We start from the raw sequence: 14,037 nt of genomic DNA on the forward strand, positions 1-14,037 counted from the left end.
TTGAGAAACAAACATCTGTGTTTATTAACCAAAGAGAAGTCTGAGCAACAGGCTCAAACCAGTCCCTCCAACAGTTTACCCACCTGGGCCAAATGCCAAAGACCAGGAAGAACAGTAGACAGATCCATCCCATCCTCTCAACCTCCTCCCCCAGAGTAAGTTCCCAGGAAGCCAGGGCCCATTCAGTAAGGAAGAGGAAGTCAGCAAAGGAGGACAGAGAAGGAAGGAGGAAACGGAGCCTGGGGCAGACAAGCTTGGCCAAGTACTTGGTTCCCAACTCAGCAGCCCAAATCCAGCCTCACCAGAGGAACCAGGCGGAAGCACACTGTCACAAACCTTGTTAAGGGAATGGGGGAGGCCAAGGGCAACAGCAAGCCTCTGCAGGTCAGTCCATGCTTGCCAGAGGATGCTGGTCTAGGACTAAGTCCTGGCCTCTATACCAAGTTCACCCAAGGGAGCTGCCTCTGGTCTGCCGAAGACAGCCAATGGATACAAGGAAGGACAAGTTGCCAACTGCCTCTTCACGATGTCCTTCCAGGATGCCTGAGTCCAGGAGACCTAGCCCTCGGTAGCCGGAGGGTCACGTGCCTGCCGCAACCCATACAGCCACTTGATCACTCGGGCATTGCGCTCGATCACAGACACCCCATAGGGGACACGCTCCAGGGCCCGCTCCTCCACTGTAGCAGAGCTGCGGCGTGAACAGCCCCCTTCAGAGCTGCAAGGTCCAGCACTCGGCCCAGCTAGGGACACAATGTCCGAGCTGGCCCTTGCTAGGTGGGCCACCCCCAATCCTCGTGCTTCCTCTGGATCCAGGCCACAGAAATTAAAAAAGCGCTCGAGGTCTGCTGCTGCCCTGGAAAAGCGCTCGCTCAGGTCTGATTTGGAACGTTGCAAACCAGGGGGCCGGCCTGGGCTGGAGGTGGCAGGGGTGCCGGGCGATGGGCACGGACGAGCGGGTGAAGCAGGCAGGGGACGAACATCCACTCGGCGCACGGCGACTGTACTAGGCGGTGGACGAGGAGGAGTGGCTGGTGGGACCTTGTGGGCAGATCCTTCTGGCCGTCTAGGTGTTCGGCTGGCCTCGGCTGGGGACACGGGACTATCACACAGGTTGATGAGACTGTTAAGAATGCCAACATCCAGTTGTGGCCGGCGGCCAGGACAGGGCAGGGCTCGGCGGCTGGGTGTGAGCACTGGCCCACGAGGACCAGGGCTGAAGAGGGGCTGTCGGGCTAGCGGAGGCTGCACAGGCTCCTGGCGGGTGTTGGCCACATGAAGGCTCTTGACGTACTTGGCCTTGTCAGCCTCCAGGCGTTCCACAGCACTTGGCTTCCGGGCTCCCCCATCTGCTGGCCTTGGTAGCAGGTAGCTTGGGACCTTGGTTCGCAGGCGAAAAGGTAGGGCAGGTGCGGCAGGCGCTGCAGGGCTCAGCGTGTCCACAGGCATGACGGTTACATACCCCGAGGGCAGAGGCGAGGAGACAGATTCAGGCACAAATTTGGCAGATGGATGCCGGGCTCGGCTGCAAAGCAAGGAGGGAAGACAGGCTGAGCACGTTCAGACAAAGGCTCGCCTGGTTGCGAAGCCGGAGCTATTATAAGGAAGAGGGCACGCCCCTGCCTAGCGAAGAGCCAATCATCAGGCAGAATGTACTACTGGACGTCCAGTGGCCCCACCTACACCCTTTTCCTCCAATAGTGGGCGGGGACCCGCACAGCTGAGGGAGGGAGGAAAGAGGTAGAGAAGACAGGTCCATTTTAAAAAGAGCACAGCAGGCTCAAGGCTCCAGGCTCAGATCCAGGGTCCTCTCAACAGCCCCTTTTATGTATAGGAAGACGGAACCTCAGGGAGGCAATGAGCTTGCTTAAACCTACCTTCCCTTGCTCCCAGGATAGAAGGTACTAGCGACAGGCAGTTGGGGTTGAATGACGGCCATCCACATGCCACCTGAACTGCCCAGAGGAGCCAGATACCACCAACATCCCACAACCAGCCCAGGCTGGAAGCCTCGAAGTGCCGAACACCTGCCTGGACATGCCAGGCCCACAAAAGGCACAGAAGCAGAGTGCAGGGGAGGAGCAGGAAGAAAGTCCACACTCCCACCCTAGTGGAGCCCAGACTAGGGTGGCTTCCACGATAAGGCTCCAAGGCCAAGCCCACAGAGATCAAGGCACGCAGACAGGAGTAAGCATCAGCCCCAAGCTATGCTGTTGCAAGGAACTGTCCAGGTCATGGCACCACCCAGAGCTATACTGCTGACCAACCACCGTGACTGGGTGCTCAGGTGGCCCCATACTTGTCCAACAGTCAGACGTCAGATCATCCCAGGCATCAAGAAAACATGGTTAGAAAGTGCTACTGATCTCCCCTCCCACCCAGGCCCATCAGATATGCAGCAGTGTAAAACCCAAGTCAAACTGTCTTGTCTGTAAAGAGGGAGGGACGGGCTTAGCCTTCAGACACTTGCAGTTCAGGTCACCAAGCACCACTAGCTCCTGAATCATACCAGCCAAGCTTCAAGTTCTCCATGGCTGCATGGTGGCTACTATTCCAGACAGCACTGAAACCGAAAGCATGCCAAACACAGTAAAAGTATCACCAAGACACCCAGACATCCATGACAGGAACCCACTGTGTGCCAGACACCCAAAGCCTCGCTCTCAGGCACCACCTCCAACAGCCTGGAAGCCGCTGTCACCATTTTGCAGCAGGGAAAACTGAGACTCTGGGAAGTGACTTCCCTAGATCCTAGAGGAGAGTAAAAAGGCAGTTTGAGCCCATTCCCCTCGTGTGGCTTCTCCACACACTACACACACACACACACACACACACACACACACACATACACACACACACACACACATGCACACACGCACACACGCGCGCACGCACGCACACCCTGCTCCTTTTCTCATTATGGGCTCCGTAGAACTTACTGTGGATATGGTTCTCTGGCTCTTTGTTGTCCCCCACTCCCTAAAGTATCAGCTCCATGAGGGCAGAAGTTTCGGCTGCTTTGTTCACTGTGTCTCAGCTTCATGGTGTGGCTCTCAATACATGCTAGATACTCCACAAGTGTGTCCTGAACTGAAAGGCCTGGGGACGGTCAGCTGAGAACCAGCACCACAATGAGCTAGAGAAGCCCTACCCACTGCAGACAGGTGGGTCCAAGGTAAGGGGTGTAGTGTTCCCAGGGCTGACTATCCAGAGGGGCAGGTGCTCCCTAGGGTCTGCACCTGTGAGTAAATTCCATCACCGTTCTTAAAAGACTGTCTGTACTGGGCAGCGGCAGCATAGCATATCTGCAGACATATCTGCGCTTCCATCTGCTTTCCCCGGCCCCCATGAAAACCCCGGTACAGTGCGGGGACTGGGGGCGGGGCTGGCAGGCAGGAAAGAAAAGCTGGCTCCACTCAAGTGGACCCCCAGGTGACCTTGGGCAGGAAAGGTCTGGCCCGCAGAGCTGCTCCAGAGCCCTGCCGAGACAGCCAGACTCTGCCCCACCTCCCTAACCCCCACATCGGCTCTGCCACCCAAACCAGTCCAACCCGTTGGTGGTGACTGAGGCAGTTCCCTTCCAAACATCACCTGGGAAAGAGGAAGGAGGTCAGAGGCGCAGGGCCAGGGCAGAAGCTCCCCTACCACCACCACCTCGTTTCTTTACCCACCACCTAACCCTAGACAAAGATGGGGGCGGGGACAGATGCCCATTGCCAAGCCTGGCCTGGTAACCACCTGGGTGCCCATTCTCTCACCAGGCCCTGCCTTGCACCTTGCACAAGAGGCAGCTCTTAACAGACTGTTGTTCCCTTATCTGTTCAACGGAGTTAAAAATAGACCTCCCTGTGCCTTCGGGTCACCGCTGGAAAGATCAAACGGGTTCGCAGCACCTGGAAATGGCCAGCGCTCGGTAAACCAGGCTGGCTGTCACATACGGAGGCTCTGATTATGGAGTGTGCAGACCCGCCCCCTCCGAGGGTCTTCTAAGCCCGATCCATAATGGCAGATCTAGGCCCCTGCAGGGACAAAGGGGACATCTGGCAGGGGCTGATCACAATGAGCCAGCAGACCGGCACCAACTCACGTCACAAGGGCCCCTCCAAGAGGAAGCCTGGGTCCTTAATGTCTCCTCTGGGAACTCTTCTCACCATGGGTTTTCAAATGCTGCCGCAAATGTCCCTAAATGCATAAACCTTGAGCCTTTCTGGTCACAATTCCAGAGCCCGACTTCGTCCCTCCCCTCAGGCTCCAGGAAGGCCCCGGTTTGGTTTCGGTCCTTCCTCACTTGGAAGAAATCCTAGAGACTAGGGGGCAAGCCTTGAGGTGAGCAAAGGCTGTGTGACCCCCATGATCTGCTGTCCCTCTCTGAGCAGGAGTTGGCCCACGTCTGTCTCGAATGCCGGGACCGAAGCCACAATCCCTGCTGCGCTCCCCACTCCCTAGCACGGCAACATACCTGGCTACCCAAGCAGCCTCCTGCCAGCAGCCGGCGCGCCTCCCGCCCACCTGGCTCAAGTAGCCGGTGTTTGCGTTTGCGCAACTTCCGGGGCCTGGCAAGGGAACCCGCCGGCCCCGTGTGTTCCAGGAGAGAGAAGGAGGACCAGTCAGTGACCCCGATGGGTGACTGACAGGCCGGTGCGGGCGCCTGGCTGGAGCCGCGACCCCAGGCTCACCCGGTCGGGTTCTTATCCGAGCTGGAGCCTGCACAGTCGGCAGCACATCAGGCAGCTTTGCGCGGGATTCTAGTAGATGTCCACTGCCAGGCACGGGAAAGTGCTCTCCCTGAACATTTAATCTTTCCGTGATTAAACGGGGAGCAGGGGGAACTAGTGTGGTCTGGGTAGCCTTCCTATGAGGCAACTCCATTGTCATCCAAGTTGACTAATGGAAACCCCAGACAGGCCAGGCTGAGTCACTCGCCTAAAATCAATGGGGGAGTCCAACCCGGGTACTTTCCCTCCCACCACTCCCTAATACCACCCTATTCCCGTGTGCCAGCAGGTGGCTGGGCCTCAGTCCCATGAATGAGAAGAGTGGGACTTAGGGAACAGCCTACTGAGAGTGCTCAAGGCCTGAGGTTGCTGGCTACAGCTGTGTGCCAGCTTGAAGGATCAAGAGGGACAGCCACAGAGGAGTGGCGTGAGATGGTCCACTTAACCCTTGAAGAGCAGGACCACCTGGAGGGGAGCAATCTGAAACCCATATTTCACAGAGGAGACTGCAACCCCTCGTGGGGTGGGGATCCCTGGGAGGGCTTTAACTGTCCCCTCTGCCAGTCCAAGGCTTCTGTCACTTTCCAGGGTATTGTGAGGTCCAGGGGAAGGAGATGCCCACCAGGCCGCAGACCCCAGCACTGGCAAAGCAACCCTGCACCCAGGTGGAGGGTGAGTCAGGGCTGGGGTGGGGCAGGAAGAGACAGGATGTGGTTCCTGTCCACTTTCCTTCCCTCAGAGCACTGGAGCCCCCTCTAGTCCTGTATACTACAGGATGGGGGACAAGTTACCCACAGAGGCCTGACCAGTTCACTGCCTGGCCTGGCTGGGAGAACAAAGGAACAGCTGGCCTCGGGCACTAACAGTGGAAGCTACAGAGACAGAAACATTTGTCAAGGAGAAGTCCTGGTCATTCCTGAATATTTCTTTAGAAGCAGATACTGTTCAAAGCTGTTGTCCTCGTTGCCGCCATTGGTGGAGGATGGGTGTTTGTTTTAAATGGGGTCTTGCAGTATCATCCAGGTCATTCTGGAACTCTCCATTCTCCTGCCTCTGCCATCCTTCTGGGATTACATTTATGCATTGCCATGTATATCATATGTGAGCTCATTCCATTCTTATATCTATCTGTGAGGTGGATACTGCTATTGTGTCCGTTCCACATACGAGAAAACTAAGGCATAGAGAAGTGAGGCTACCTGCTCAAGATCACACAGTCAGCAAATGACAGAACCAGGATTTGAACCCAGGCTTGGATCTGGTAGGGAGAGAGACAAGAGACAGAATGTGCCTCCTGGGAAATTCCATAAGACCCCTCAGCCACCTTGCCTGAACTCCATAAGGATCTGCCACCTATGGAAACACATCCGGGCTGCAGCTTCTCGAGATGGTAACAGCAGTGTTTTCCCAGCAGATCCACTCTTCACCACTGCTGGGCTTGACCCTTATATCCTCCCGGGGATAAATTCCAGTCCCCAGCGTGGCCTCTGGTCTTCGCCCAGCTTTACCGTCTCATCCACACTGCCATTCCCAGACAGCCACAAAGCCCTCCTGACTGGTCCTTCACAAAGGTCTTTCCCGCCCCAGGGCCTTTGTGCCGGCTGCTGTCCGTGTAGAACCTCGTCCCTCACTGGTCCCTCACATGTCCCTCAGAGAGCCCTCCCTGTCTACCCTGGGAGGCCTCTTGCACGCTTCGTTCAGCGCCTTTGCTGATGTTGCCATCCCTGCAGCTTCATTTACTTGTCATTTATTTTCTAGCCACCCACCAGACTGAGCCCCACCATTCAGCTGTGTTTTCTTCTTCCCCAGGACAAATGCAAGGAAACACTGACCAAGAGGCTGAAGAAGGCCCAGGCCAGCATCAAGACAGACACACCAAACACATACCGCTTTCTGTATGTCAATCACACTCCAATTTCCAAAGGAAGGAAAGGGGGAGGGGAGAGACCAGGAGGAAGCGAGAGACACAGTAAGGAAGGAGCATAGAAATGCCCCTGTGTCCCAAGCACACCTGCTTTGTAGGAGCATTTGACAAGATCTTGGGAGATCAGCTGACACACTGGCCATTTCCCCCTTGTAATTAGTAATTAGCTGGGGGATGGCAGGATCCCTGAGTGCCATGTCTCCCCTAGGCCGCATTACTGTTGTCCTTTCCACACTCACTCCTCAACCAGCCTCCCATCATCCTGTTCCTGCTTGGCCACTTCCAGCCAAGCCTCCTTCTTCCCCCAAAGGTGCCAAGTCAAAATCTTCAGGGCTCTGGCCCATCCCACCTACACCTCTGCTGCAGGGAACTTCTCCATACCTGTTTCCCCCACTATAAAACAGGCCCAAGGCATGACAACTGCCATCAAAGTGAAAGTTGTGATGTCAGTTGGTCATGCAGATCCTCCGAGGGCCAGCTCTGAGGAAAGCCTCCTCCATCACACTGCAAGGACAAGAACAGCAGTGTGCTGACAGTCAAGTCAGTCACTTGAAGCAGTACCTTCCACAAGGAAGAAAACGAAGCTGGTGGCACATAGCTTAATCTCAGCACTCAGGAGGCTGAGGCAGGAGGGTCAGGAAGCTAGCCTAACCCCAACTCTCTCTCTCTCTCTCTCTCTCTCTCTCTCTCTCTCTCTCTCTCTCTCTCTCTCACACACACACACACACACACACTCTCTCTCTCTCTCTCCTCTCTCTCTCTCTCTCACACACACACACACACACTTGCACGCATGCAAAAGCTAAAGAGCCAATGAATGTAAAGAAATATACTCCACATCTCTGGACCATTAAAGAAATGTTCAAAATCACAGCAACACACAGTGTCATACCCATTAGCACAGGTCCTATCCAAAACACACAGTAAGATATTAAGCGCTGGTGAGGAGGTGCGGCTTTAGAACCCTGTGCACAGCTGATAGTGAAAACCACATGACAGTTCCTTGTAGGTTAAGCAGCAAATGACCAGAGCAGCACCTAGAAATCACACCTCTAAACACTCATCTCAAAGGAACTAGAGTGTGCATGCCAGCAAAAGCCCTCATACTAAATCCCCAATGGGATTTAGTAGTCACCACAGCCAAAAGGTGGTCATAATCCAAGTACCCACCAATGAATGAATGGGTAAAGAAACATAAAACAGATTATTCAGGCTTTAAGGGGAAAAAGGGACTGACATACTTTGCAGCATGGATGAAACTTGAAAGGCATCAGGCTAAGCGCAATAAGCTCGATACAGCCAGCGTGGCAAGCTTCTATCGAGTCAAAACACTAGGAACAGGGTAGAGCGGAGGTTGCCAGGGTGAGTTTGAGGGTGGGAAATGACTGTTTATTGAGTGTGGAGCTTCTGCATACTTCAAAGTAGTTAGATGGGGTCAGATAGAAGACCTGGGGTAAAAGTGCTTGCCATACAAGCCTGGAGATCTGGGTTCAATCCCCCGACCCCACAATGGAAGATGATAACTGACTCCTATGAGTCCTCTGACTTCCACATGGCTGTTGGAGCATATGTGTTCATGGAACAAAAGCAATAATCCCCTCACTTCACAGGGTGGAGGGGCATCACAGCTCAGACTGGTAAAACACTCCGTACAAGGCATGGGGTCTGAGGCTAAGCAGCTGCGAGTCCACGCTTCCCTTTGCATCCTTTCTTCCCCGTAGAAGGAGGATTTCTAGGGTCGATCATTTCTATGACATTCTGCAGCACCCCACCTGCTTCTCTGTCCTTTCAAAGGCTCAGGCCTGGTAGACAGGGCGGCCCTGAGCTGCTGCTGAGGAGGATCAAGAAGGCTCCAGGCAGCGGGGAAGAAGCCCAGCTGTCCAGGTCAGAGACTCCCGACTAGGCATTCTCCAGGGCAGGCCAGGTTCCAAGCTATTTCTGGAGTTTTCCCCAGGATCATGCCCCGGCCTGCCCAGGAGGCAGCCTTGCTCAGAGTGGCTTTGCACGAACCTCAGGGAGGGAGTTATGAGAGGGTGTAGATGCCTAGGACAGTGAGCATTTACACGAACTCCTCCAATATATGCTCCTCCTCTAATTCAAACTTTGGGGACTCAAGTTGCACCCTAACAAAAAGGGAGCAAAGGCAGATTTGCAGGGGAAGAGGGAGGGAGGAAGGGAAAGGCTGGGAAGGTAAAGCTTGAGTTGACCTGTGGCCACGCCCACTTCCTGTCCTATAGTACCCTGTCTAGACCTGAGCTCACAGGCAGTGTTTATCCCAGCTCAGAATGTGAAGAAACTTGCCCAAAGTCACACAGCCAGTGACAAATCACAGGCAGAGCAGTGATCTCATAGCTTTCTGGAGATGTAATCACCATGTCTACTTAGTAACTTCTCAATTAGCTGTCCCAAGGTTGAAGCTTGGGACTACAAAGTGTGTCATGTGTGTCATTTTCACTCAGCGCCTTTGCTCAGAAACCCATGTTCCTCTTGGTGCCACATCAGTACTTGAGGAGTTTATGATGACTTTTCATCAGCCCCTACTGATGGCCACTGTGCATCTGTCCAGCCCCCGCTTCCAACAGGCCACTGCAGCATTGCAGCACCTGTCATTTTGCCTAAAAACGAAGTATCTGGATGGGGGCAGGCAGAGGGGTGTGTGTGTCTGTGTGTGTGTGTGTGCATGCACTTGCATGCTCATAACAGCGATGCCTGAGCTTGCCAGAGTCAGCCAGAGCTGACACCACCTACCCTACTCCACCCCCAGCACAAAACACAGCAAATGGCCAACAGATGGCTTTGATCATCTTAGTTCTGGAAGTTTTGGGCACCCTGACATTTTGTAACTGTGTTAAGCATCTCACTTAACACATTCGAGTGGAAAAGACAATAGACTGCCTAATAAGACGACTAGCGTACAATATGGAACACACTACTGGAAAACAAAGCACACAGAGGGACCAGGCCACAGGGAGCCAAACACCGAGGAAGGAACAAATGAGGAGGAGGGGGGTGTAGCTCAGGGGGTGTAGGCTCAGGAGGTGTAGCTCAGGGGGTGTAGGCTCAAGGGGTGTAGGCTCAGGAGGTATAGGTTCAGGAGGTGTAGGCTCAGGGGGTGTAGGCTCAGGAGGTGTAGCTCAGGGGGTGTAGGCTCAGGAGGTATAGGCTCAGGAGGTGTAGGCTCAGGAGGTGTAGGCTCAGGGGGTGTAGGCTCAGGAGGTGTAGGCTCAGGAGGTAAAGGCTCAGGAGGTGTAGGCTCAGGGGGTGTAGGCTCAGGAGGTGTAGGCTCAGGAGGTGTAGGCTCAGGAGGTGTAGGCTCAGGAGGTGTAGGCTCAGGGGGTGTAGGCTCAGGAGGTGTAGGCTCAGGAGGTAAAGGCTCAGGAGGTGTAGGCTCAGGAGGTAAAAGCTCAGGAGGTGTAGGCTCAGCAGGTATATATAGCTCAGTTGGTAGAGTACTTGCTTAGCATGCACCACGTCCTGGGTTTCATCCTAAAATGACATAAAACTGGTGTGGGGGGACACATGCTTGTCATCGGAGAAGACAGACTCAGGGGGACGGGACGTTCAAGATCAGCCTAGTATACATAGTAAGATTGAAGCCAGCTTGGGCCACACAAGACCCTAAGTAGAGGGAGACGACACATGGACAGACAGACAGGCAAACACAGACTCCCCCAGAGCCAGAATGAGGTTTGGAGGATGAGCAGTTCCCGGCAGAAGAGGCCCTCCATCAAATCCGGCTCTTCCCTGTGTCAAGGACCGGAAGACCTCTGAATAGGTAAGTCTGTGACTTTGAGCAATGGGCTCAACTTCTCAGAACCTCAGTCTCCCCTCCTATGAAAAGAGACAACAGACAGCAACCTGAGTGGGGAACATAAGCCAGCCTAAATTAGATGCTCCATTTGGGAGGGCCTGACCCAGCACCCGACTCTAAAATCCAGTGACTATCAACTCTGGCTTCGAGGCTGACCCACCCACCTCCAACACATACACAAAGTACACACCCACACCACACACCCACACAGAGAGAGAGAGAGACAGACAGACAGACACACAGACAGACACACAGACAGACAGACAGACAGACAGACAGACAGACAGACAGACAGACAGACAGAGACAGAGACAGAGAACACACCACACACAGGAACCGACTCCCAAGAAGCCCACATGACTTGACTTCCAGGGCATTTGGACTTGCTGTCCTCCGGAATCTAGCCTGCCCCCAGGGAGGCCCTCTGAGAGGGCAGCACTGGGATTCCAGACCACTCAGGCAGGAAAGTTGCCAAAGAGTCCCTGGGGAAGGGAAGGCCATATGTCCTGAAGGGAAACTCCAAAGACAGGTGGGGCAGAGGTAGCCTAGCCCTGAGATTCCCTAAGCCACATCCAACAAGCCCCGGAGAATGACCAGTAGGGGCCCTCTGAACCTCTCATAGCAAATCTGCCTGGAGTGGAGGCTGCAGGGGGGACAGAGGACCGGATCCTCTGCTGGCCCCCTGGGCGGGACACTAGACCTGGGCCCTCTGTCAGCCCTCTGTGCTGGTAAACTTGCCTCGAATGGTGCGTGGACCCTACCTCAGACCCTGTGAGCCCCCTTTCCCCCATGCTCACCTGCCGCCTGTGTCTGGAGGGTCCCCCGCGCTTCTCGCGGGCTGCCGAGGCTGACAGCTGGAGAGCTTGGCCCCAGAAGCTCTGAGGCGGCCGTCGCGTGTTGAGACGGGCGGGCTCTTCTGAAAGGGAGGCCTGAGCTGTCCTACCGTCCTGCCGGGGCGAAGGTCCCCAGAGCCCGGAGGAAAGGGAAGTGAGCGAGCCGTCCCCGTCGCTGCAAATGGTTCGCCCCGGACTTCCTGATTGGCCCTTCGCTTCCGTTCGAACGGCGCGCCACCCGAGTTGCCAGGCAACCCCAGGAGCAGCAGATGGGAGCTGGGCTGGCCCCTCGGTGGCAGCCAGGAGCCCAGCTGGCCTCGCGGCCTTCCGGCTGTCCCGGGCCTGGCGGCCAGTGCGTTCCCTTTCTTCTTCTCTTCCAGCTGGGATTTCCTCGGTCCCCACCTGCAGGAGTTGCTAGTCCCAGATTTGTTTGGTTTTGTACAGGCCCTAGTCCCATTTTTTTTTTTCTTTTTTAGGAAGGACCTTGACATTTAGCTACAACAGACTGGCCTCTCTTTTCACTTTTTTCTTTTGAGACAGGGTCTCACTAAGTTGCCCAGGCTGACCTTAAATTCACACTGTAGTCTCAGTAGCCCTCAATCTTGTTATCTCCCTGCCCCAGCACACCGATGAGTTGGTATTACTTGCCTAACTGCCAAGCTGGGCCCTACTTCCAACTCTGCAGCTACCTCCCTATGCGTTTTCCCAGGATCCTTCTCCTGTCCATTGCCTTAGTGCAATGTTAATTCAGTTAGTTTTCAAGCGTGCACACCAGTAATTCCCACAACGCTTATCAAAATCAGATCAATTACAGTATATAATATCCATCCTGGGAGGAAGCTAAATTGAGCTTTCTACATAATTATTGTCAGTACTCATGACATAACAGTGGTACCTACCTTCAATTATCTCCATTTTTCTGATTAGGAATATTATGCAGTAACTTAAAATGACACTAATAACATTTAAAAACAACGGAGGAATGCTAGGAAGTGTTGCATGGTTTTTAAAATTTATTTTTAATTTAATGTGCATTGATGTTTTGCCTGCATGTATGTCTGTATAACGGTGTTGGATCCCCTGGAACTAGAGTTACAGACAGTTATGAGCTGCCATGTGAGTACTGGGAACTGAACCCAGGTCCTCTGGAAGAGCAGCCAGTGCTCTTGACCACTAAGCCATCTCTTCAGCCGCATAGTGTTATGTTCTAAGCATATTTCAAAGAACTCCTTACAGCACTAATAGATAGAAAATACATAACCATACTCTTCATATAAAAGGCATATCCTATTTACAATAACAGCAGCTAATTTCTCTTTTGCATTTAAATATGCTTCCATTCACTCTTTGAGAATGTCATACACATATACGTACCCACAATCACACATTCATACAATGTACTTTGATCATATTTTGTTTTCTATAAGCCACCAAGTCCAATCTGCTGCCCAGCTAATCATGGGTGTAGAGCTATACACTGGGCCATGATCAAACTACCATCAACTGTCCAAAGCTCCTCAGCTAGGGATGGGGGCTCTGTGTTGAAATATTAAGGGCTTGATCTTACAGACAACCCAGCTGCTATGACCACAAATGCATCAGTCCTGGAGTGTCCAGGAGAGTCCTTTCCAACCTCTGGCTCTGACAGTCTTTCTGCCCATCTTGATACAGATTTCACGTTTGTGGCTGAACACCCCCACAGACACTTATTCTCTGCCCTTAGACCAGTTTTGAGTTTCTACTGCCATTCACTCTACAAAGAAGCTTCTCCGATGAGGCCTGAAGGCTGCGCTAATCTTATGGGTACAGAGGTATGAATTTAGAGGGCAGTTTGATATTATTATGTTCATTTAGCAGAATAACAGCTGTAGGTTCACCCTGGGGTCCGTGAGCAATACAGCCATGGTTCTTGGCCAGATTTGCAATACGGGGCATACACAGCCACCTGCGGAACACGTCTTAAATCTGACCAGAGAGCTGTTGGCTACCCCCATCGCATACCACTACTGCAGCCATGCCATGCCAATCGCTAGTATAGCTCAGAGGAGTCATATCTGGGTAGACTATTGATGTCTTATCTCTCCCAGCAGCCTACACTGCACTTCTGGTGCTAAGAAAGCTAGTTTTCCTAGCACCATTTAACTTCTTATTCATGCTTTTGTGAATTTTACAACTTTCCAACCAGAACTGTCAAAGGAAATTTTTTAAAATTTGTGTGTGTGTGTGTGGTGCATTCATACATGTGTGTTTAGTACACACACGTATATGTGTACTCAGAGACCAGAAGAGGAATTTGGGTGTTGTTCTCTCTCTCTCTCTCTCTCTCTCTCTCTCTCTCTCTCTCTCTCTCTCTCTCTCTCTCTCTCTCTCTCTCCCTGTCTCCCTATGTAGTCCTGGCTATCCTGGACTCACTATGTACACCAGACTAGCCTCAAACTCGGTAACTCTAAACTCCTACCTCTGCCTCTCACCTTTTTCTCTTTTACATTTGTTCATGTGAGTGTGTGCATGTGTGTATGAGCACATGCCACCATGCACATGTCGAGGGCAGAAGACAACTTGTTAAAGTCAGTTCCCTTTCACCTTGTAGGTCCTAGGAATCAGAGTCTGGTTTATCAAGCTCAGATCTAAGTCTGGTCATCTCACTGACCCTCTCCATCTTGTTCTCTTGAGATAAGGCATCTTACTGAACCTGTGACTCAGCTGGTGGCCAGAAAGTGCCTTTGGGCCTCCTGTCTCTGCCCTGCCACAGCC

The 14,037-nt window shown here is 53.2% G+C and overlaps 2 protein-coding genes across 7 annotated transcripts in view; both read right to left on the reverse strand.

Moving 5' to 3' along the window:
- On the reverse strand, window positions 1-11,443 carry Fam110a (family with sequence similarity 110 member A). 6 transcript variants are annotated; one of them, XM_013115171.3, is made up of 2 exons: window positions 11,248-11,443; window positions 1-1,525 (listed from the first exon to the last, which is right to left on the reverse strand). In XM_013115171.3, exon 2 carries the CDS (start codon window positions 1,447-1,449, stop codon window positions 559-561), a length of 891 nt encoding a protein of 296 aa, XP_012970625.1. In that variant the 5' UTR covers window positions 1,450-1,525; window positions 11,248-11,443; the 3' UTR covers window positions 1-558. The 6 variants fall into 6 exon arrangements, with proteins under 6 accessions (XP_012970625.1, XP_005072584.2, XP_021084322.1 ...); XM_005072527.4 differs by lacking the exon at window positions 11,248-11,443 and adding an exon at window positions 4,460-5,431; XM_021228663.2 differs by lacking the exon at window positions 11,248-11,443 and adding an exon at window positions 4,088-4,427.
- LOC121140296 (protein piccolo-like) overlaps window positions 9,671-14,037 on the reverse strand; it is a 22,221-nt gene continuing 17,854 nt past the window's right edge. The window contains exons 2-3 of the mRNA XM_040744997.1: window positions 11,248-11,697; window positions 9,671-9,997 (exon numbers count right to left, since the gene is read on the reverse strand). Coding sequence (XP_040600931.1) covers window positions 9,671-9,997; window positions 11,248-11,697 — 777 coding nt within the window. The remainder of the gene's footprint in view (window positions 9,998-11,247; window positions 11,698-14,037) is intronic.

The sequence above is a fragment of the Mesocricetus auratus genome, unplaced genomic scaffold, assembly GCF_017639785.1.
Source record: "Mesocricetus auratus isolate SY011 unplaced genomic scaffold, BCM_Maur_2.0 Super-Scaffold_100004, whole genome shotgun sequence".
NCBI classification, from domain to species: Eukaryota; Metazoa; Chordata; class Mammalia; order Rodentia; family Cricetidae; genus Mesocricetus; species Mesocricetus auratus.

Excerpts from the sequence above, each read along its gene's own strand:
- Fam110a (XM_005072527.4), bottom strand. The coding sequence starts at position 4,875 with ATGACAATGGAGTTGCCTCATAGGAAGGCTACCCAGACCACACTAGTT. Across the intron at positions 1,526-4,459 it reads GAGGCTGCTTGGGTAGCCAG|CCGAGCCCGGCATCCATCTG; the intron begins GTATGTTGCCGT and ends CTTGCTTTGCAG.